This window comes from Mytilus galloprovincialis, chromosome 10 (genome assembly GCF_965363235.1).
Source record: "Mytilus galloprovincialis chromosome 10, xbMytGall1.hap1.1, whole genome shotgun sequence".
Classification (NCBI taxonomy): Eukaryota; Metazoa; Mollusca; class Bivalvia; order Mytilida; family Mytilidae; genus Mytilus; species Mytilus galloprovincialis.
Window position 1 is genome coordinate 21180733 of NC_134847.1, and position 26001 is coordinate 21206733.

The 26001-nt window shown below is 32.1% G+C and overlaps 1 protein-coding gene across 2 annotated transcripts; it reads right to left on the reverse strand.

Annotated features, from left to right (window-relative positions):
• Positions 1-266: 266 nt before the first annotated feature.
• Positions 267-23368, reverse strand: LOC143047149 (uncharacterized). Of its 2 annotated transcripts, XM_076220103.1 has the most exons (13): positions 23272-23368; positions 20254-20322; positions 19505-19690; positions 19023-19079; positions 16402-16497; positions 15887-15948; positions 15091-15179; positions 13318-13380; positions 9755-10546; positions 8957-9165; positions 7015-7757; positions 5769-5931; positions 267-1820 (listed from the first exon to the last, which is right to left on the reverse strand). In XM_076220103.1, exons 11-13 carry the CDS (start codon positions 7021-7023, stop codon positions 1615-1617), a joined length of 378 nt encoding a protein of 125 aa, XP_076076218.1. In that variant the 5' UTR covers positions 7024-7757; positions 8957-9165; positions 9755-10546; positions 13318-13380; positions 15091-15179; positions 15887-15948; positions 16402-16497; positions 19023-19079; positions 19505-19690; positions 20254-20322; positions 23272-23368; the 3' UTR covers positions 267-1614. The 2 variants fall into 2 exon arrangements, 1 of the variants encoding a protein (XP_076076218.1); XR_012969421.1 differs by lacking the exon at positions 23272-23368 and having other exon boundaries at positions 20254-20394.
• Positions 23369-26001: the final 2633 nt, after the last annotated feature.

A 26001-nucleotide genomic window follows, 5' to 3' on the forward strand; every position in this document is an offset into this window, starting at 1 on the left:
CAAAAACTGCATTTTACCCCTATGTTCTATTTTTAGTCATGGCGGCCATCTTGGATGGTTGGCCAGGTCACGCCACACATTTTTTAAACTAGATACCCCAATGATGATTGTGGCCAAGTTTGGTTTAATTTGGCCCAGTAGTTTCAGAGGAGAAGATTTTTGTAAAAGTTAACAACGACGGACGACGGACGACGACGACGCCGGACGCCGGACGCCAAGTGATGGGAAAAGCTCACTTGGCCCTTCGGGCCAGGTGAGCTAAAAAAGTGTTAAAAATTAATTTGCCAGACTGACAAATTGACAGACAGACAGAGAGAGTGCAAACCCAAAGTCTCATTTTATTGGCCAGTAGGGGACTATTAAAAATACTCCTTGCAAAATTATCAATAAAAAAAAACTTGTTCATTCTTCTTGAGCAAATTATTGTCAGTCAATCTTCCAAAAGGCAAATACTTGTATAGAAAATTCCAACCACAATCCAACTCTTATTGATACAATGCATATGAAATGGCTGACAGGAGTATAACTCTTGAAAATTTAATTACACTGGGGCTTGAATATTTTCAGAAAAAAAGTTATTTTTCCCCTTACCATTCAGAAAAATATGATTCCCCATTGTTGAATATTAAAACAAACCTTTACAAAATAAACCTACCCATAAGAAATTTCTGACTATTTCACTTTCCTTGCCTATATATTTATTTTCCTCAGATGATGGGAAGAGGGAATTTTTAAGCACTAGACATATGTTAGCCAATGAAAGATAAAAGATGGGCTTTTACCATGCCAAAAAAAAAAATCCAAAAGACATATTTATATTCAAGGAAAGACTTTTATTGCTGTTCCTCATTTTGAAATTTGCTCATTGTTGCTGAGAAAAGAAAAATGTCCACTTAAATGTTCAAAAGACTGGTTATAGCACCTGTTTGGGATTCATTGATAGGGTCAAACTTCTTAATATCAAATACGATGTACAGCCTTTTGCAATTGTTGCAGGGCTAAAATTGTTAATAGAATGACAATATAATTTACAAAATATTGTGAGATAAGTCACCACAGGTTTATGTGTTATGTGTTAATGTTAGCCAATACTTCTTGTGTAATAATGAATGTTTCATTTTCTGATTTAGCAGCTATTCCATCATTATACTTGGAGTTTATCTGTCTAGAATAACGAGAAAAGTAACTAGCAATTTGTTGTGGTACTAAAAATTCTTCACGCTTAAACCGTCTCTTCCCATTCAACACTGCTGATTGCATTTCTAAAGAAACAGAAACTGGATCCTCTTTTATGCCAGTAATTTGCCCAATTTGAAATTTTTCGTTTAAAAATTTCTTTTGATCTGCGGAAAAAATGACATGAGCTTTCCTGGATTTCAGACCCCATCCTTTCATCAGTATATTTGTGTCTGTTGTTTCCTCAGCATTCATACTTAAGTTGAAACAATGACCAACAGCCTGGGTTACTTTCAGTGCATATAAGTTTTTATATGTGTCGCTGGTAGATTGGAATTTCGATTGGAAGTGACAGTTCCCAATGATAATGTGGTCTTCTAAAGATTTATGTTTTAGAAAACTTTTGGTACATCCAGAAACTGGGCAACAGAAAATTCCTCAACTGTTTTCTGGATTACTGATGGCAAAACTGTCATCTTCCGAAATATCCAGTTCAATTTGTTCCTGTGGATTAATTTCTTGAGGTTTTATGTGTTGTATTTTGATATCTCTGAATGATATATTCTGTGAAGTATTTGTAATCTTTAGGGTCATGGTGATCATTTGGCTTAGATCTGTCACTTTGCTCCATGGAATATGCATTCCTAAAAAATATCAATGAAGGATTATGAAATTAACTAGAACACACAAAATCGCAGGCCTTTAGAATGTGATTGAAAGTATATAAATGTTGAAGATGAAGATTTGTTAAAGATTTTATCACTGGAGAATTTACGGAAAGTGATCAAAAAGTACTTGGGACAGGACCTTTTTTTCAAAGTCCCCCTTTTTTTGTTTTCCTTTAATTTTAATTAGTTTTGCCCGTAAATAGTAAACTTGAAATTGATATTAAATAGCAAATACACTTTATTTATGCCTGAGTAAACGGGAAAGTATGTGTGATTTTAAAACAGTCGTAAATGGAAGTCTTGTCGATGACTTAAAAGTATGTCCAATGACGGAACAATATCCGGACGCCTTTATATTAGTTTTTCTCCCAAAATAACCCAAACTCAATATTCATAAGCAAGGATGACAAATGCTACTATGCATGGTACCTATAGGACACAGAGGCATGATGCTTTGTTTATTTTGGAAGGGAGAGAAGCGACATACAAAATGAGGTCTTCTCGATTAAAAGTATAGATATTCTGGAAAAAAAGGAAGGACTAAATTCTTAACTCTTTTATTTTACAAAATCCTGCAGGACTCAAATCAGAAAGTAGTTTTTATAATCTAAAATTAAGAAATATTGCACTTTTATATCATTGAAAAAAAATCAGATAGAACATTGACTAAAATAATCTAAACTGACATTTTGACTCTTCTACTTGCATTCTATGTAATACATGTAACAAATTTGTCAGTAAATATTTTTGTAGTTGTTACAAGTATGATTTGGATGCAGTTGGCTTTATCTATGTTTTATGCCCCTGACTTGTCTATCCCTATGTCTGTCTCTCTGTACCTTCTTATGTCTGTACATCCAAATTTTTATTCCAGTCCTTTAACTTTTATAGAACTTTTGCATCAACTAAATGTTATTGTGAAACTCCTACACAACGCTTAAGGTTGTATGGGAGTCTAAAATAAAAATGATAGAATTTGTTCATACTTTGCCAAAACGTAGTATCTATTGATATATATTGAAATATATAATAAAAGTGATAGGTCACCGCTCATTTTCTCAAGCTACAGGACGCGACAAAATGACACATTTTGTAAGGATTATACAGGTAAAAACACCATTTTGTGGTTAGAAACTAAACAAAATGATAGAATTGTTAAATACTTAAGGAAAAGATAGCTTTCAGACAATGCTTTTGAGAATTTCAAAAGAAAAGATAGGGTCACCGTGATTTTTTTTCCGGCTAAAATACAAAATAGGAAAATTCCTTGTAGAATCCTTCAGAAAATGCATTATTTTAGAGTTACCTCCCCTTAAAATGGCAATTTAAAAAAAAATAAACTAGAGGCTCTAAAGAGCCTGTGTCGCTCACCTTGGTCAATGTGAATATTAAACAAAGGAAGCAGATGGATTCATGACAAAATTGTGTTTTGGTGATGGTGATGTGTTTGTAGATCTTACTCTACTGAACATTCTTGCTGCTTACAATTATCTCTATCTATAATGAACTTGGCCAAGTAGTTTCAGTGGAAAATGTTAGTAAAAATTTACAAATTTTATGAAAATTGTTAAAAATTGACTATAAAGGACAATAACTCCTTAGGGGGTCAATTGACCATTTCAGTCATGTTGACTTATTTGTAAATCTTACTTTGCTGTACATTATTGCTGTTTACAGTTTATCTCTATCTATAATAATATTCAAGATTATAACCCAAAACAGTAAAATTTCCTTAAAATTACCAATTTAGGGGCAGCAACCCAACAACGGGTTGTCCGATTCATCTTAAAATTTCCGGGCAGATAGATCTTGACCTGATAAACAATTTTACCCTTTGTCAGATTTGCTCTTAATGCTTTGGTTTTTGAGTTATAAACCAAAAACTGCATTTTACCCCTATGTTCTATTTTTAGCCATGGCGGCCATCTTGGTTGGATGGCCGGGTCACCAGACACATTTTTTAAACTAGATACCCCAAAGATGATTGTGGCCAAGTTTGGATTAATTTGGCCCAGTAGTTTCAGAGGAGAAGATTTTTCTAAAAGATTACTAAGATTTACGAAAAATGGTTAAAAATTGACTATAAAGGGCAATAACTCCTAAAGGGGTCAACTGACCATTTCGGTCAGTTTGACCTATTTGTAAATCTTACTTTGCTGAACATTATTGCTGTTTACAGTTTATCTCTATCTATAATAATATTAAAGATAATAATAACAAAAAACAGTAAAATTTCCTTTAAATTACCAATTTATGGGCAGCAACCCAACAACAGGTTGTCCGATTCATCTGAAACTTTCAGGGCAGATAGACCTTGACCTGATAAACAAATAAACCTGTGTCAGATTTGCTCTAAATGCTTTGGTTTTTGAGTTATAAACCAAAAACTGCATTTTACCCCTATGTTCTATTTTTAGCCATGGCGGCCATCTTGGTTAGATGGCCGGGTCACCAGACACATTTTTTAAACTAGATACCCCAAAGATGATTGTGGCCAAGTTTGGATTAATTTGGCCCAGTAGTTTCAGAGCGGAAGATTTTTGTAAAAGATTACTAAGATTTACGAAAAATGGTTAAACATTGACTATAAAGGGCAATAACTCCTAAAGGGGTCATTTGACCATTTCGGTCAGTTTGACTTATTTGTAAATCTTACTTTGCTGAACATTATTGCTGTTTACAGTTTATCTCTATCTATAATAATATTCAAGATAATAACCAAAAACAGTAAAATTTCCTTAAAATTACCAATTTAGGGGCAACAACCCAACAACGGGTTGTCCGATTCATCTGAAAATTTCAGGGAAGATAGAACTTGACCTGATAATCAAATATACCCCGTGTCAGATTTGCTCTTAATGCTTTGGTTTTTGAGTCATAAACCAAAAACTGCATTTTACCCCTATGTTCTATTTTTAGCCATGGTGGCCATCTTGGTTGGAAGGCCAAGTCACCGGACACAATTTTTAAACTAGATACCCCAAAGATGATTGTGGCCAAGTTTGGATTAATTTGGTCCAGTAGTTTCAGAGGAGAAGATTTTTGTAAAAGATTACTAAGATTTACGAAACATGGGTTAAAAATTGACGATAAAGGGCAATAACTCCTAAAGGGGTCAACTGACCTTTTCGGTCATGTTGACTTATTTGTAAATGTTACTTTGCTGAACATTATTGCTGTTTACAGTTTATCTCTATCTATAATAATGTTCAAGATAATAACCAAAAACAGCAAAATTTCCTTAAAATTACCAAATCAGGGGCAGCAACCCCACAACGGGTTCTCCGATTCATCTGATAATTTCAGGGCAGATAGATCTTGACCTGATAAATAATTTTACCCCTGTCAGATTTGCTCTAAATGCTTTGGTTTTTGAGTTATAAGCCAAAAACTGCATTTTACCCCTATGTTCTATTTTTAGACGTGGCGGCCATCTTGGTTGGTTGGCCGGGTCAGGTGAGCTAAAAACAAACAAAAATAATCAATATTTGCAAAAATATTAATATTTATAAGTTATATTCTTATAAATTGGTTCTTTTAAATGACAATTCATATTAAATATCTGTATTCCTGCATCAAATTTTTCTAACTTGATAGAAAATCTGGACCTTTGGTTCACTGATTTTTACAATCCAAGATGGAGGAAGACACCCATACCACCTTAACAACACAAAACACAGATAAAGTTCTAATTTGGGTGGAGTTACTTTTACAATTCATGAGTTATGCCCCTTTACAGTGTTTTATGCAAGCAGGAATATATGTGTAACTTTGACACGTACATTTTCCGTTTTATTTTTTATTTTGTGATGATATTTTTTTTATCAATAAGCTCAGTTATTGTGGTTGAAAGAGCCAAGTGGAGCAATGAATCTAATTCATCTTCAAAATAAGAAGTAAATTAATTTTTAAGGAAGCGTTTACCTTTCCCAATACCAAATCCTCTCCAAACTGTAAGTCCACTTTCTGAGTAACTGAAGTTAGTGTATGAAGTAATATTAGGGATACTCTTAACAGTTGGCTTCAAACTTTCACATTCCTCTACCACTTTGCACATGTAGGTCTTGTTACCTCTAGAATCAATAGCCTAATAAATGTAAACAACAATGTAAAAAATAAATACACGCAGTATGATTCATTTATTGTAAATTTTATTCAGATTAACTTATTGGCAAAATTGCAGTAAAGTTATTCACTCAACTGATTCAAGAAATAGCAACAGTATCAGTTTTGTATACTTATCCATGCATCAAAAAACCTATTGTTTTATAGTTTGTAAGCAAAGAAAACATGAATGAATGTTCAAGAAAATTCAAAACATTCCTTTACAGCAATAGTTTGTATTAATAGCTAGGCCATTTTATAAGACATACCACAGATTCTTTTTCTAATGCCAACTTGTAAAGTATTAATTACATAATAAAACACCCGAATTCAATAATGGCTGGCAAGAGGGGCAATTAAAAAAAACCACAGAATCTTATTTTTTTTTAAATTACAACATAAACTGAATCTTAAAATATCTAAGCAAGATCTGTTGTTTTCATTTTAAATATAAGAATCCAGATTGCATTCTTTACAATTATGTATACAACAATGCAATTGTATTTTTTATTAGATAGTGCTTCCATTTACATACTGTAAATTCAGAAATTATTGCGAGGCTGTTATTATTGCAAAAAATGCGACAGAATTGTAAACACATTGAAATATTTTATATGAATTAAACAGAATTTTTCTCAAAATCGTAAAAATTAAAATTGTTTTTAGGTTTAAAATGACAAAATCGCAATAATAAATGCACACAATAATTACTGAATTTTCAGTACTTGCAAAATACAGACTAATTTTGGATTTGTGGTATATAATTTGTAAAATAAAGTTTGACATTTTTTGGGAAGATTTAGTTCTTGTTATGCAGTATCGACTGTTTCTCACTGTTGAAGGCCAGCAATACTGGATGCTGACATCGACATGTTCTACTTTATTGTCATTTTGTCTTACTCATGCATCCCCTATATCCTTTTTTCATATTATTGATGAATAAATGTTTAAACTTTTTGCACCCTTTCATCCAATCAAACTATTGTACAATGTATTGTGTAAAATGCCAATCAAAACAGATTTTCGCACAACAATTTCTGTTTCAAAAATAAAATTAACATAATACCTGTTTCATTCCTTTTGCATCTATAACAGCATGTCCTTCATTGACATATCGCTTTATTTCTGATTTGATGTGTGAAGATTTTCTATCACATGGACCTTTCCCATCTTGAGCCTCACAGAAATCATATGATGTAATTAAGGGTCCAAGGTTGGCATAAAGTAATGCAATTGTCAGTGTGCTTTTGTAGCATCCAGCGTTATCAGAGTAGAAACTGACATTTGTTATCTGAGGCTTGATTTTTACCACTTCTTTAGCAATGTCACATAGTATGGATGCTGAAGTTACTGAATCTTGTGGAATTGAGTCAAACAATTAGCTATATGCCAGTTTATGCCACGCTTAGCAAACCAATCTGTTTGTCCCTCACAGTATTTCCTTGGCAGAAATTTCATGGCCCAGTCTACCATAATAAAAGCCCTCTTTTCAGAAAGTTCTGATATAATATTTGATTTGGCTCTAGCTTGATACTTAGAACGCAGGATATGTTTTTTCCAATCCAAAATATCTCCATCTGCTTTGGATGTTTTAAATAACATATTATCAAACAAGTTCTCATCAACTTTATCTTTAAGGTCATTTAATTTTTGTTGAATGGTCTCAAGAACATTTGTCAATATCTGGCAGTTCTTACACCCCTTGTTTTGTGAATGATCCAAACAGTCATTTTGCAGCAGTTTGTCTTGGTCACTAAGAACAAATGACAGGCAGTGGTCTGGAATATCAGATTTTGTTTCTAAATGAACCTAAAAAAAAAAGGAAACATGTTTAAAATTTTAATCACTACTGACTGGTTCAGGTGTCTATAGCGCAGTCTGTGTTCAACAGTTATATCCAATGTGAAGTTTAAAATTAGCAAATCAATGTCCTGCGTTCAGGTTTAACACTGAAAATGAACATACATGTATGACATTAAGATTTTTTCCTGCTTTATGAATATTGTTTGCTTGATCTTGAAATCATGAAAAACCACATCTTATATGAATGTTAATGACAAATTTTGCAATATTTTTGTTTGTCTTTGCTTTGGTGAATTAAAGAAGTTAAACAAATCTTGAAAAACTTTTGTGACTTAAAGAAGTTCTATGGTCTTACATGATTGCGCTGGTTTATCTCGTATTTTTATAATTTTGTTCTACGACACATTTTGTCTATTTATCAATAATGGATTTTTGATGGTGTCAATACGTTATATATGGACCTGCTCAGTCAATATTGACCAAGGACGAATTCCGAGGGTCAATATCAGCTAACATGTCCATATTTAACCTGTTGACTAAGTGAAAGTCCTTAATTTATATATTTACATATAACATATACAAATTATAGAACCTTAGCGAGCGCGCTCACACACCCCACCTCCCCACAGTGTCACTTGAAAAATCAAATAACTCATAATTTCCTGTCATTGTGCATATCTTCATAGTATGTCCTTCTTATTAAAAAGTTTGTCATCGCAACTCCTTTGAAACCACTCAACAGAATTTCATGAAACCTATTGCAGTATATTACAGCAAATAAGTTGAAAGGGGCATAACTCCTAGAAAAAAAAATGAATCATATTTCCTGTAGATATGCACATCTACATAGTATGTCCTTATTATTTAAAAAAGATTCTTGAAATTCTGCTGTTTAAAGGATTTGAGATGACAAGAACATGAATGACGGACTGAAGGACAGACTGATGGATGGACGGATGGGTCAAAAACATTATGCCCTCCGTAACTTCGTACTCTGCAGAGCAACCTCCAAAATTGTTATGTGTGACGTCACATATTTTTAAGATTGACCCTCAATATACGTATACATACAGATACATGAAATATTCTTTGAAACGTGTGATCGTAATATCCAATGAAAACAGGAGAATATTACACCATATGCAATATTTCTATGTATATGTACATGTATATAGGTATTATAATTGAAATAGTTAATGTTGTACCTTGTAATCACATTTCAGATATCTTTTACTGTCTGACAGATCTTTCAGGATTTTATCACTATCAGATTTGTGTATCTGTAACTGGCTTACTACTGAATTTAAGTCAGCAAAAGCTCTTCCACCTTCAACAATAAAATAATCTAGACCTTCAACTGACTTCTGAATGGAAGCTTGATAAGCTTGTAGAATCCTGTACATTGTACTATGCCCTAAAATAATTGACATATATATAAATACATTGTAAAATAATCAACTATTATTACAAAAATTGGATTAGTGGTATGCATCAATAACATCATATAAAGCAAACTAAGCTTAAATGATGATCAATAATTAAGGGTGTTTTTGTTTTTGTCTGGATGAGGTCATGGTCACTATACTCTTACTACAGATCTAGAGTAGTTCATTTTACAATACTTGATATTCCTTTCTACAAAAAAAATAATAAATAATTATACTGACTATTGTCAGTTTAATTGTCTTAATTTTGTATGCCATAACCATTTAATGTAAATGTGTTTGTGCCAATAAAATATTGTCTATTGTCTATTGTCTATATAAAACTAACTTTTTATGAAATTAAATGAGAAACTGTTTACTTTTCTGCTTACATTTCATCTGAACAAATTCACATACACAATGTATATAAATTTTTGAAACCCATAATGACTTTATACCAAAAATCATCTAAATCTTTTTTATTTGTAGTTTATATCAACAAAGATTAATTCATAGTGTTTTCTGATATTCATGATCCTAAAATAATTATTTTTTTAAACAATGTATAGTTTTTCCTACCTAAAGGATCAATGCTGTTTTCATCACAGTACTGGTCATATTGTCTAACTATTGCTGCAGGTGCAATGCATCTAATACCATTTGGAGTAGGTATAACTTTACCAGTAGACAACTTCATTGTTTTTTCACCAAAGGGCATGTCTTGTATGATGTTAGAGGATGTAATTAAATCAATAAAGCTTTCCACTCTTGCTGGGTCAATGGTTTTTCTAAAGTTTGAAATAGAAGGCATAGGTGCACCAATTCCATATTGCATGCCATGTTTTTTCGCAATATTATATCTGTACCGTGTTACTCCAGGAATCAGGTGGTTTACATAATTGTAAGGCTTCTTTACTGCCAAAATTGAAAGCAATTGTCTTTGTCATGTCCATGTTTCAGTTGAATTGTAGGCTTCCTGTATGGCTTCATCTAAAACATTGTCCTCTCTCTCAGCAGATGGTGTTATAAGTTCAAATAAATTATCTCCCTCACCAGGACAGATGGTATCAAGCATGGCATTTAAACATGTCTCAGCCTTTGAAATGTATCGGCGCTAATGGTATGGTCACATGCATCTAACAAATTTGACTGAATTTTTTTAACTGGAGATATGTCAACTTCAGCAAGAAAAGAGTTTAAAGCTCTTAAACCTGGATTCTTTACTTGAGATTCATTTGGAATATATGAACTACACTGACTGCTACCTAAATTCTCTTCTGAGGATTCAAACATGTACATGGTAGAGGTACTTTGACTGCTAACTGGATCTTCTTCATGCTCTTGTGATGACTCAAAAAATTGTTCTTGTGTCTATTAATATATAAAAAAATAAAAATAAAATATAACTAGGGCTAAGGCCAATAAGAGTGCACATGCTGAAATGTCATAGCTTATTTTACTAACCATTGATATTATGTTGATAGTTCTAAATATAAAGCTTTACTACAGTGTAACCTGTGTTATCCGACACACTTGGGGACCAGAAAAATTGTCAAATGAAGCAAGAGTATGGGAATATTGAGGTTTTTTCTGCAAGGATATGCAAATTTTGGGACCATGAAAATGTGTCGGTTAAAGCAGGATGTTGGAATTCTTAGGGGTCAGATTAGGCAGGTTAACCTGAAAATACATGTACTCCTTACAATCATGCAATACACTAAATATAGCGGACCTATTGCTTATAATTTCAAAGAAAAAGACTTAAGAGGTCAAGGTCAGATGACACCTGCCAGCTAGACATTTACATCAAACAATCATTCCATACACCAAATAAAGTAGACGTATTACATACAGTATAGGGGAAAAAAACCAAAACATAGGCACTTGTCTCAAAAAAAAAATCCTGTATAATTTCCTATATACATCTATATATAGGTAAATAGGATTTTTTTTCTGAGACAATTGCCTGTGTAGGGGACTCTATATTGCCATGCAATACTCACAGAATGCTGGTTCATATTGTTCTTGTTATTGTAAATTTAAATTTACATTATTTCAACTGTACGTTGATATAACTGTCTTGCTTAAAAAAAAAGAAATTAATGAAATTTTAGATGAAATAATTTTATATAGTTATCTATAGCTGATCAAAAAATGTGCTAATGAAGCAAACAATACTTTTTTAGGTTTGTTTGTAGTACTTACTAAACTTAAGTTTCAGTACTGCACTTAGTTTTATTTCAATAGACTTTTAGCCTTCTTGGCCTATTTACTTAGTTCAAATAACTAGAGGCTCTAAAGAGCCTGTGTCGCTCACCTTGGTCTATGTGAATATTAAACAATGGACACAGATGGATTCATGACAAAATTGTGTTTTGGTGATGGTGATGTGTTTGTAGATCTTACTTTACTAAACATTCTTGCTGCTTACAATTATCTCTATCTATAACAGTACTTTCTGTGGAAAATGTTATTGAAAATCTTCAAATTTTAAGAAAACTGTTAAAAATTGACTATGAAGGGCAATAACTCCTTAGGGGGTCAATTGACTATTTTGGTCATACTGACTTATTTTTAGTTCTTACTTTGCTGTACATTATTGCTGTTAACAGTTTATCTCTATCTATAATAATATTCAAGATAATAACAAAAAAAAACAACAAAATTTCCTCAAAATTACCAATTCAGGGGCAGCAACCTAACAACCGATTATCCGATTCATCTGAAAATTCCAGGGCAGATAGATCGTGACCTGATCAACAATTTTACCCCATGTCAGATTTGCTCTTAATGCTTTGGTTTTTGAGTTATAAGCCAAAAACTGCATTTTACCCCCATGTTCTATTTTTAGCCATGGTGGCCATCTTGGTTTGTTGGCCGAGTTACCGGACACATTTTTTTAACTACATACCCCAATGATGATTATGGCTAAGTTTGGTTAAATTTGGCCCAGTAGTTTCAGAGAAGATTTTTCTAAAAGATTACTAAGATTTACGAAAAATGGTTAAAAATTGACTATAAAGGGCAATAACTCCTAAAGTGGTTGACTTATTTGTAGATCTTACTTTGCTGAACATTATTGCTGTTTACAGTTTATCTCTATCTATAATAATATTCAAGATAATAACCAAACACAGCAAAATTTCCTTAAAATTACCATTTCAGGGGCAGCAACCCAACAATGGAATGTCTGATTCATCTGAAAATTTCAGGGCAGATAAATCTTGACCTGATGAACAATTTTACTTCCTGTCAGATTTGCTCTAAATGCTTTGGTTTTTGAGTTATAAGCCAAAAACTGCATTTTACCCCTATGTTCTATTTTTAGCCATGGCGGCCATCTTGGTTGGTTGGGCGGGTCACCTGACACATTTTTTAAACTAAATACCCCAATGACGATTATGGCCATGTTTGGTTAAATTTGGCCCAGTAGTTTAAGAGGAGAAGATTTTTCTAAAAGATTACTAAGATTTACGAAAAATGTTTAAAAATTGACTATAAAGGGCAATAACTCCTAAAGTGGTCAACTGACCATTTTGGTCATGCTGACTTATTTGTAGATCTTACTTTGCTGAACATTATTGCTGTTTACAGTTTATCTCTATCTATAATAATGTTCAAGATAATAACCAAAACAGCAAAATTTCCTTAAAATTACCATTTCAGGGGCAGCAACCCAACAACGAAATGTCCGATTCATCTGAAAATTTCAGGGCAGATAGATCTTGACCTGATGAACAATATTAACCCCATGTCAGATTTGCTCTAAATGCTTTGGTTTTTGAGTTATAAGCCAAAAACTGCATTTTACCCCTATGTTCTATTTTTAGCCATGGCGGCCATCTTGGTTGGTTGGGCGGTCACCGGACACATATTTTAAACTAGATACCCCAATGATGATTGTGGCCAAGTTTGGTTAAATTTGGCCCAGTAGTTTCAGAGGAGAAGATTTTTGTAAAAGTTAACGCAGGACGACGACGGACGACAACGGACGCCAAGTGATGAGAAAAGCTCACTTGGCCTTTCGGCCAGGTGAGCTAAAAAGTTAAAAAATAACTGAAAATAAACTGCTACCCTCTAAACTTTGCTTCATATTCAACATTCATATGACATATATATGCAAAATAGTTCTATTTACTTACTTTCTCTGTTATTTCTGTTGACAACTGAACCATGCTGTGCAAATTTGTTTCAAGATCTGGACACTGAAAAAAACCCAACATGTATATACTTTTTTTTGTCTTAATATAAAATAAGAGTACTACATGTATTAGTTACACAGTGTGCAATTGTCCTAATACGAGAATTTATCGGGTCAATAAAATTCATATCGGATGAGGCTAAGCCAAACCCGATATGAATTTTATTGACCAGATAAATTCCATATTAAGACAATTGAACACTGTGTAACAAATTTATCCTGATTTTGTTATATTACATATTATTATATTCAAATTCAATAATAGGACAATATCAACCAAATATATTTTAGATATCTAATCTAAAACTGTGAAAAATTAAAAATATTAGGACTATTTAAAGCAACTCAAATTATATTTTTTTATTAGGTCAGTGGTATAAGGGAGATAATTTCAATTGACGTAATAAATAAGGGAGATAATTCCAATTGACTTTATAAAAAATTGTACTGAAATTTATTAGGACAATATCAGCCAATCAAATTGCGAGAAATTACTCTAAATCAGAATAATGTAAATTATTGTGTGCGTTTCGGCAATTTTTTAAGAATGAAAAAAAAAGTGAATTTATCGCAATTTCGAATAAAAATTGCATACAGATCTAGGCGAATTGGAATGCAAATTCTTATTATTGGGATACCCATCCAATCAATAGGTCACGGATGCCCAACTTGCACTCTCATTTTCAATGTTTAGCTGAACATAAAGTTGGGGTAAAAAATTTCATTTAAGAAATAATTCATCAGGGCTTGAATATATCGTGATTTTACCACGGGTTGGCTCTTTATGACAAATATTTTACCTTGAGCAATAGCGAGGGGTAAAATATCGGCATAAAGGGACAACCCGTGGTAAAATCTAGATATATTAAAGCCCCCATGAATTATTTCGATTCTAATAGGACAAAAACGGCAATTCTTTTGGATCGAAGCGCTCTAAGTGGAGGCAAATATGTGCCGTTCCCATAAATAAACGCACTAATAAATTGACGTAAAAGAACGGAGCTAACTGAATTAGTGACATGCTCAAACTATTTACAATAACGTATTTACATTGTTTTGGATGAATTTGAATGATAATTTACTTATAGGTCTTATAATATTTAAAAAAAAGGCTTATACCACATTTTAGCATTGTTTGTTTACGTTTCCTTGTTGTGATGATTTTCGGTTTCAGAACATGTATTTTCTAGTAAAATGCTAATATTCTTACTTCATCGTTCTATGATGTAGGGAAGCTCATTCATAAAAAAACATATGACTTGGGAGTACAATCGGAATAGCCCAGCAAATATATTCATATTTTACCACGGATGTGTACTCAAAGCGTTTGAAGGACGTCATGTTAGAATTGGTGATATATTTAGAAAGATAAATATCACACGGAAAATGTGTATGTAGTATTATGTTGATTCGACTACTATTTTGACATGATGTTGACCAAAAACTAAAACCTGAAACTTGAAGTGCATGGTCATGAGTGACGAGTTTAAATTTTAAAGTAATTTTAAGACCTAAAAATGAAGCAGGATAATCAGTGTAAGTTATAAATGTCTTTAATTTCGAGCTCACAATATATGATTATGAGTTCTGAAAATTGATGAATCAATTATTGTTTAGAAACAGTACATTGTCAATATAGGATTAAATCTATAGGGAAAAAAAGACTTAATTAATATATTATTTTAAGCATGAATAGCTTTTTTCTTTAACATACATTTTCTGCCCATGTTTCATTTGTAAAATCCTTTCCATGTTCACTTTTCTATGGAGACAAAAGTTTTTGTCTAAAATTCCTGCAAATAGCTGAAAAATAAATAGTCAAATGCATGCGTTACAGTTGTGCATTTACTTTGATTGACAGCTCTTAAAAGTAAAATATAGAAAACAAGAATGAACCATATTTCTGGGTTACAACAGGCAATAAATCATTTGCTTATTTTATATTTAATGGAAACAAAATTTCTGACGACTTCATTTTTTTAGCATTTAAAGACCAATACTGGAGTATAAATCATATAATATCCATGATTACAAATACGCACCATTTGATTTTAATAACACGTATAATAACAATGGTTAAAATTGAACATTGTTGACACTCTAGCATTCCATACTTGTAGATACACAAGTATCTATATTTAGTTGAAATAATGGGAGATAATCAGGGAGTGTGTATGTAAATAATAAATAATGTTTTAAATTAACAATATCATAACTAAGTTTTCAACAAAAAGTTTGAGAGTCATAATTATACCAGTAAAACTATATTGAATTTCAAGAGTGAAGTTTACCTTTGTATCAGAATTAGATAACCTAAAATGTGTCAAAGAAAATAAAATGTCATAACCCAAAAGATGCTGAAGGCAGATTTTATTTGTTGCTCTCTATTATTCATCCAATCAATTCATATTAATGATTATATTCCATCTGTTTCAAGATAATCATTTAAGAACATTTAAACCAATATCCCAATTCAGTTTCACTTCCTATGAAAAAAATACTAGACTAACCTTTTTGTTCTACAAGTCTGATACAAGGAGCAACGAAAGTTGGAATGGTCTTTCCTTTCCTCCTAAAATAAATAATATACTAATTAAAACTTATACTATTATCATTTCTATTTCTGCTCAGGAATATCTAAATCATGAGGTACTAAATGCTTGTTTAAGTTGAGGCAGTACATTACACATTTCTGTGTGTTACATCTTAAATTCATAATGTCTTTCTGAAACTTTACACATTCAGTATGAATATCAAACTGTTTGTATATCAGTTTTGGATATTATTTTATTGTTTTCAGCAATAAAAGTTCTTGAAATTAAAGAATTTTATGTATTCTATGACTATTATGGGCTGATTTTTATCATAAAATTTCAAGAATAATTTCACAATAGGTAGTAGACTGTAAATAGGTGGATTTAGAATGACAACATTTACACACCCAGAAGACAATTTCAATTTTTTCCAAAGAAGAAATTGCTTTGTTTTACATCTTTACTTTCTTCTAACATATTTTCATACTTACATGGTAACAGTTTTGATCTTAAATCCAAATATTCCCCCATGTAGTTTAGACAGTGTTCTCTTTAGAGTTTTGGCTGTGGTAGATGGTTAAAGATATCTATAATGTTGGAGAAAGAACAATAGAACACATACAAATTTTCAAACATTGGGCACCTCAGAAACTTTTGTGGGTTCTGCATTCATTAATCAGATTGTTGAACAAAAAAAAACGATACAAGATAATTAGGGCCCCGCCGACGGCGGGTCGCCCTATAGTGATCAGTCTGTCCGTCCGTCTGTCCGTCCGTAACACTTTCGTGTCCGCTCCATATCTAGAGAACCGTTATGATTTCATACTTAATACTTAACATGATTATTAACCAACACCAGAGGGTGTGTCATGTTGTATGTACAACTTCCTAGGTCAAAGGTCAAGGTCAAAAACTTTGGTTTCAGTTGACAACCCCGTGTCCTGTGGTGAAGATCGTGTCCGCTCCATATCTAGATAACCATTATGATTTCAAAGTTTATACTTGACATCCATTTTAACAACCACCAGAGGGTGTGTCATGATGTATGTACAACTTCCTAGGTCAAAGGTCAAGGTCAAAAACTTTGGTTTCGAGTTGACAATCCTGTGTCCTGTGGTGAAGATCGTGTCCGCTCCATATCTAGATAATCGTTATGATTTCAAAGTATATACTTGTCATACATTTTAACCACCACCAGAGGGCGTGTCATGATGTATGTACAACTTCCTAGGTCAAAGGTCAACGTCAAAAAAACTTTGGTTTCAGTTGACAACCCTGTGTCCTGTGGTGAAAATTGTGTCCGCTCTATATCTTGAAAACCGTTATGATTTCAAATATTATACTTGACATCTATTTTAACCAACACCAGAGGGTGTGTCATGATATATGTACCACTTCCTAGGTCAAAGGTCTGTCTGTCTGTTGGTCTGTCCATCGCTAACAAATTTGATCCACATTATATTTTGAGAGGACAGCTGTTATTATTTCATACTTTATACCTGACAAACATTTTCAACTTAACATATATATTAACCAACACAAGAGAATGTGTCATAATGTATGCATCCTAGGTCTAAGATCAGTCTGTCGGTCTGTCCATCTGTTCGTTGTTCTTAACAAATTGTGTCCGCTCTACCTCTCGAGAACCATTAATATTTCATACTTTATACTTGGTGGGTCATAATATATTGAAGTCATAATTCTAAAAATATGTGACAAATATCAATTGGGCAGCACCTTTAAACATATTGTTCAAACATCAATCCATATATCCAGAAGTCACCTTAGAGTAGTAATCAATGAGTTCACATCATGCAGTCATATCATTATTATACTATGAAAGTAAGATGAGAATATTTATCAGTTTTAACTTAAAATCTTAGATCAAAATCACACATGAGACTATGTAATAACTTCAAATAATGCTTCATATCAGATTATCCATACAACTTATTTACCCCACGTTATTGACAGCGGGGCCCACAGAGATGGCTCCCATCTCAATGATATCTAGTTTTTTAAGATTTCACGAAATGCTGCATACAAATAATGTTATCAAAATATAAAATGTGAGATATATAGACAACTGCAACAAGTTTATTACGATATTTCTCTAATTGTGAGATATATAGACAACTGCAACAAGTTTATTACAATATTTCTCTATTTTTTGTGCTATTTTCACATTTCCTGACCGGTGTGAGAAACATATTTCTCCTCACTAGTGAAAAATCATTTCTCGGCAAGTGATTGGTTGAAATTTAATTGTCACGTTGTATTTTCTTGCTTTCTTCTGAATTTTCTTATTGTGACGTCATGAAAAAAGGCGACCATGCCTGTTGACGTCACATCAAAAGTACACAACTTTCCTCAAATCTTTAAAAAGGAAGGATAAAAATCATTAGAGAAACAGATTCCACCACAGTAACTCGTGTATTACGATATTTCTCCACTCTCAACAGTTAAATTTTAATTATTTAAAAATCTCGGCAAGCCTTGCGCTTTAAATATTAAAATTTAAGTGTCTCAAGTGTAGAAATATCGTAATACACTTGTTGCAGTTGTGGAATCTATATTTCTCCACTCGAGACAGTTAAATTTTAATATTTAAAGCCTGAGGATTGCCGAGCTTTTTAAATAATTAAAATTTAACTGTTGAGAGTTAAGGCATGGCCTTATTTCATGACGTCACAATAAGAAAATTCAGAAGAAAACAAGAAAATTTAACGTCCCAATTAAATTTCAACCAATCATTTGCAGAGAACAAATTTTTCACTAGTGAGGAGAAATATTTTTCTCACACTGGTCAGAAAATGTGAAAATAGCACAAAAATTAAAGAAATCGATCTAAACACAATTTTCCCAATGAAAAAAACATCATAAACAATTCTTAATTAACAAAATGCTCTTTCTAAAATCTAAGGTTATGAAAAATCTTTTATTTACATTTAAAAAGTACTATTTTTTTCTTTTGTATTTTAAATCTTATTATCAAAAACATGAGTTATGCTTATTTCAGCAGTTAATGTGAGTGTAGACGTCTGGAAGAATGATAGCCTGCTTACAAAACTTAGAATACAAATCTCAGTACAATAAATTAAAGTATAAATACCTCATTCATAGAAATCTTTTGTTTTTAAAAACTGCTACTTAACCATTCTTTACTCAACTGAAAAGGAAATAAAAATGTAATGCATCTAATGATAAAATGTGTTGTTTCACAGTGCATGGTGTTAAAACACTAGTACTGTGTAAGAAGTGTAAAAGCATTTTATACTTAAAGTTGTGTGTTTGATCAATGATCTAACGTCTTTGTGAAATTACAATCCAATATATTGAATAATTATATTTGGAACTTTAATTTGAAATAGTTAAATTCTATATTTCATCTAATATATCAATATTATTTTAATATGCACTATTGTTTTTTTTTCAAAAACTGTCTATAATTTGATCACCAGTATATAGGATCTCAAACCAATTTTTCATAGGGCAAGTATTCTACTAGCTCTTGTTGAAAAGATTTCATGAAATTATTCCTTCAGATGAAATCTTGAAATTTTAGCCCCAAGTTTAAAGTGTTTTAGAACTCACCTCAAGAGCACTTCGACCAATCAATACATTATTTTGACTAGTAACTTTATAACATAACACCCGTAATGCTTGTGAGCCATCAAGTTCCAGCTCGAAATCCTCATCCCAGGTAGGGTAAACATTTATGGGTCTGAGCTTTCTTGAAGAAATGACTATAGGAGTCCAGCTCCAGGACAGCAAAAACATCTGTAACAAATAATACTGACCATTGAAATGTGTTAACTGTTTGTAAAAGACATGTAGATTACACTTTGTGTGTAATGGACAATGGTTTTACTGTAGTGAACCAATTCAGAAGTAGTGCTGCATTGTGGGAATGTAACTATTTTGGGCGTTCTGATTGGTCAGGAAGCCATTTCAAAAGATTGCTGAGTCTGTGCATCAAGATCATTATTAGAGAGTTTCTGACCAAATGACTACTATTTCTTTAAAATGCAGTGGTAAATATTTTTGTCATCTTAAGGATGTTACTGACCATAAGAATGTATTCACAAAGGACTGAAAAAAAATGTTCATTATATAATACAGCTGGTGCAATTTTTTTCATTTGCAATCAAATTCTGTGAATTTAATATAAGAATAAAAAGACAATCAAGATAAGATTATAACAATATGACTAAAACAAATCGTTTTTTTTTAATTTTAATGCCTTTTCATTAAAGTTCAAAGATATAATGTTTAATGGAGAGAAAAATAAAACAGTCTTAAAGATATAAAGACTATATTTACTATATTTAGACTATATTTACCTGACGGTTGATCTAAACAATACAGACAATGTATTGTTACATTTAATAATCCACTCAGCATTTCCTCATCTGAAACACAAAATCAACATTTATAAATTGAGAGTCAAGTTGATATATAGAACATCCTAAACCTCATGCATATAAAGTTTCTGGTATGCAAAATCTTCTTCATACTAAATATGCTCAAATGATAAGAAATGTATGATTTTTGTACATAATAAATGAATCTTTACATTCTTAACCCTTATACATATTGTTTTTTAAGTTGTCTTTGAAACAAGAAATAGTAGTTCAGGTTTTAAAAGTTTTACGTTTTAAGATGGATATGTTCATATATTCATTTAAATTTTTATTCTGAGTGTTTAAATCTTTTTGAATCACTAAGCATAAAATATTTGGATTTATTCTATTGGAATAAACTCCTAATAAAACAAGAATGTGTCCAAAGAACACGGATGCCCCACTCGCATTATCTTTTTCCATGTTCAATGGACCGTGAAATTGGGTAAAAAATCTAATTTGGCCTTAAAAATAAAAAGATCAACCAATAGGGAACATGTGTACTAAGTTTCAAGTTGATTGGACTTTAACTTCATCAAAAACTACCTTGACCCAAAACTTTAACTTGAAACTCGCACTTTTAATTTCTATGTTCAGCGGACCATGAAAATGGGGTCAAAAGTCTAATTTGGTTTTAAAATAAGAAACATCATATCATAAGTAACATGAGTACTAAGTTTCAAGTTGAATGGACTTCAGCTTCATCAAAAACTACCTTGACCAAAAACTTTAACCTGAAGTGGGACAGACAGACAGACGAACAGACAATAGGATGCACAGACCAGAAAATATAATGCCCCTCTACTATCGTAGGTGGGGCATAAAAAATTCTGCTTAAAATGTGACTTGTTTTTTCTCTCCCCAAGAATGGATTGTCATGAATGTATCAAGGTTGAAAAAAATCATTCAAAATTTCTGAACCTGATAAAAAGACTTATTTAATTGAAAAATCTAGTGCTTTAGTGAAAAATGTTGACAAGGGAAAAAGGGAATGTCACCATCTAGAAATAGATAATTAATGATAGGAAATGAAAAATCATCTCTTTTATATAAATTTTAGTATTAAGCCTTCCGTTAATGATACAGATACAGATAGACATTATGTGGAGGGGTTAAACATGTTAGCGGGATCTTAACCCTCCCCCTAATCTAGGAGAGTGTTATATATTAACAGTACAACATAAGAACCAAATATAAAAACAAGGAAGCAATAGTGACACTTACAACTGTAAAAGAAATACAAGTTAAATTTCAATTGTCAATTCTTCATATCAAAATAATTTTATCCTAAAAAGCATATAAATCGTGAGAAAAAAAAACTGGATCAGACACCAACAGGTATCAGTGTATAAAAAAAACCAGTTTGAACTATTAGTATACTAAGTTATTTTTAAAGTTTACTAAAAAAATATGGGGTATTAAAAATGTGTAACTTTTATGGAAAAAAGTGAAAAACCTCATTCAATAAAATATTTTTTTTGGACCTGACGACTGTACGCAAACATATATTGAACAATCATTTAAAATATCAAACAAAATTCAGAAGCTTCTAAAAAATTGATTACCTATACCATCTTCATACCCACATAATAGAAACATAAAATTAATATCTATCTTGTTGATTTAAGTTGTTGTTTTATTGACACTTACTCCAAAATTTGTTTTCTCCATGATAAATTGTTGGAATGAAATCTTTAGAAATTTATTACAAAAAAGTACAAGACGGGATGAAATAAATTCTCATCCATTTTTATATGCCTGTTAACAGGATTAATTATGGTATACCATTGTCCCTCTGTCTGTCTGTCCTTCTGTCTATCCGTCATCAACATGTCGGTCAATTTCTCAAAAATGGTTGTACCAAATTGCATGAAGCTTTGATGAAATGTTCATATCCATTTACATTCACTTTTGTTTTTTTATAAATTTTAGGTTATAAATTTCCAAGTTTTTGGGGGTTTGTTTCCTCAAAAAAGGGGGATTTTCCAGTTTTTGAACAACAACTCAATAATTCTTTCACCAAAATGCAAGAAACTTTGGTGAATGGTTTAAATCTATTGACATGAGCTCCCTTTCAATGTTTTTTCCAGGTTAAAAAGTTCTATTCATTAAAAAAGGGGGATTTTCCAGTTTTTCGGAAAATAACTCAAACAAGAGGCTCTCAAGAGCCATGGTCGCTCACCTGGCTCTAGTTTTGAAAATCATGTAAAGAAATATATAAAAATCATATTAAACAGATATCCAAATAATGATTGAGACTAAATTTAGTTTAATATTGGGCCTGTTATTTTATAAAAAATAGCTTGAACAGTAAATCATTCCATTCACTGGTTCTCCAACAGAAGACATTTGTAAGCATGTATTTCCCGTAGGGTCTTATGTTGAACTATGTCTCCACTGGCAGCCATCATGGATGATGGATTGACTGCAAAGTAACAATACTTGGTCAGCACCTCCTAAGGAACATTCATGCCATGTTTGGTTTCATTCCATTCTGCAGTTCTCAAAAAGAAGACATATGTATTTCCTATAAGCTCCTTAGTATAATGCTAAAGTCCCCTGCTGGCTACCATCTTGGATAATAGATCAGCTTCAAAGTAACAACACTTGGTTAGCACCTCATAATAAACATTCGTCCAATGTTTGATTTCATTACATTCACCGGTTCTCTAAAAGAAGACATTGTTATGTACTTCCCATAGGGTCCTATGTTTAACTATGTTAGGTTATCTCCCCTTACTGATAATAGGGTAAAATATTTATCCAGGAAATATGAAGCAAAGATTGAAAAAGGATATATATAAACCTTCTGAATTATAAATGTATCTGATTTACTTCAAAAATAAAAGAAAAAAATATCTTATATTGAAATGTATGATTGATGTATAAATATTAAGGGTCGTTCACATAAGATAACATAAATAAATGTAAGGTGCAAGTTGATGACTAAATTCTCACCTTAAAACAGTTCGAAATACTACCCATCAAGTTTTAAACCCTATTACTATGGAAAAGTGTTGATTACCTGGAATAAAAAAAATGGTCAGTTATTCAAAATCACTATATATCTACATAGTAACAAATTTAAAATAGTAGGGTAACCTGTGTTATTTGACAAACTGGGGGGTGGGGGGGGGGGGGGGGGGGCATAAAAATGTCAGAATACTCAGGCTTTTTCTGTAAGAAAAGGCATATTTTGGGACCAGAAAAATGTGTCAGATAAAGCAGGATGTTGGAATACCCAGGTGTTGAAATAGGCTGGTTACGCTGTTATTGAATGACAAAAAAAATTCATTTGGTACAAGTAAACGAACAGAAATCCAATGTTCCACATGTTGAACATTTATTTTATCTATCAAAGGGCAATAACTAAAAAAAAGTTGTGAGTTTTTATTTAAACTTTTATAAATATCTTAAAGAAATGAAGACTTAAAAGCAAATAGAATGCAAATTCTAACATAATTAATACTTCCAAGGGACATAACTCAAAAATATTTAATTGACCCTAATTTTCTAAGACATTGCAAAATTAAACCTTTGATATTAATCTCAAAAAAATCTGACAAGAACTGTACATGTGTGAGCAATACATTTTGTAACAAGACTGAACAGAAAAAACACTGACTAATAGACTCATAAATAATATATAGATGATTAATATACTGAAAAATAAAACTGAAGAGTGGCGTAACAATGAAATTTCCATATAACAATTTTTCCAAAGGGTGAAAATTTAAAATGAAATAGTCGATCAGCATTAATGATTTTTGAACTTGTCCTAGTCATTGCTGTATAAACCTATGATGTAAGTTTTATATATACCTGGCAAGAATTGTGCATGTGTGAGCAATAGCAAAACTGAACAGAAAAACAGAAATGATGCATAGTATTTATAATGTCTCTTTCAACATCTTCATATGCAAATATATGTGATGGATGATTTATATACTGTAAAATCAAACTCTTATACATTTAATTTCAATAACACAGTACTAAATAATATTGAATTTAATCTATTATAATAGTTCAAAAGACGGGTATTGGCCTATTTAAAGAAAACTATACTCAACTTTCAATGGGCTTCTTCTGTTATCTGATGTCCTCCCATGGGGATCCCTGCATCTGAAAGAAAAACAAAGAGTATGGATTAGTAAAATAGTTGCAAAGAGGGGGTAGGGGCCTATTTAAAGAAAACTATACTCAACTTTCAATGGGCTTCTTCTGTTATCTGTTGTCCCTCTGGCGTCTGAAAGAAAAACAAAGAGTATGGATTAGTAAATTAGTTAAAAAGAGGGGATAGGGGCCTATATAAAGAAAACTATACTCAACTTTATATGGGCTTCTCTGTTATCTGTCGTCCCTCTGGCGTCTAAAAGAAAAACAAAGAGCATGGATTAGTAAATTAGTTAAAAAGAGGAGAAAGGGGCCTATATAAAGAAAACTATACTCAACTTTCAATGGGCTTTTTCTGTTATCTGTTGTCCCTCCGGTGTCTGAAAGAAAAACAAAGAGTATGGATTAGTAAATTAGTTAAAAAGAGGGGATAGGGGCCTATATAAAGAAAACTATACTCAACTTTCAATGGGCTTCTTCTGTTATCTGTCATCCCTCTGGCGTCTGAAAGAAAAACAAAGAGTATGGATTAGTAAATTAGTTAAAAAGAGGGGATAGGGGCCTATATAAAGAAAACTATACTCAACTTTCAATGGGCTTCTTCTGTGATCTGCTGTCTTTCCTGCGTCTGAAAGAAAAACAAAGAGTACTGATTAGTAAATTAGTTAAAAAGAGGGGATAGGGGCCTATATAAGGAAAACTATACTCAACTTTCAATGGGCTTCTTCTGTTATCTGTCGTCCCTCTGGCGTCTGAAAGAAAAACAAAGAGTATGGATTAGTAAATTAGTTAAACAGAGGTGATAGGGGCCTATATAAAGAAAACTATACTCAACTTTCAATGGTCTTTTTCTGTTATCTGCTGTCTTTCCGGCGTCTGAAAGTAAAACAAAGTATGGATTAGTAAATTAGTTAAATAGAAAAGATAGGGGCCTATATAAAGAAAACTATACTCAACTTTCCATGGGCTTCTTCTGTTATATGCTGTCCTCCAATGGTGATCCCTGCATCTGAAAGAAAAACAAAGAGTATGGATTAGTAAAATAGTTGCAAAGAGGGGGTAGGGGCCTATATAAAGAAAACTATACTCAACTTTCAATGGGCTTCTTCTGTTATCTGTTGTCCCTCTGGCATCTGAAAGAAAAACAAGAGTATGGATTAGTAAATTAGTTAAAAAGAGGAGATAGGGGCCTATATAAAGAAAACTATACTCAACTTTCAATGGGCTTCTTCTGTTTTCTGTCTTCCCTCTGGCGTCTGAAAGAAAAACAAAGAGTATGGATTAGTAAATTAGTTAAAAAGAGGGGATAGGGGCCTATATAAAGAAAACTATACACAACTTTCAATGGGCTTCTTCTGTTATCTGTCTTCCCTCTGGCGTCTGAAAGAAAAACAAAGAGTATGGATTAGAAAATTAGTTAAAAAGAGGGGATAGGGGCCTATATAAAGAAAACTATACTCAACTTTCAATGGTCTTTTTCTGTTATCTGCTGTCTTTCCTGCGTCTGAAAGAAAAACAAAGTATGGATTAGTAAATTAGTTAAATAGAGGGGATAGGGGCCTATATAAAGAAAAC

Coding starts and splice junctions, on each gene's coding strand:
- LOC143047149 (XM_076220103.1), bottom strand. Junction 1,821..5,768: donor AGGATTTGGTATTGGGAAAG/GTAAACGCTTCC, acceptor GATATTTTTTAG/GAATGCATATTCCATGGAGC.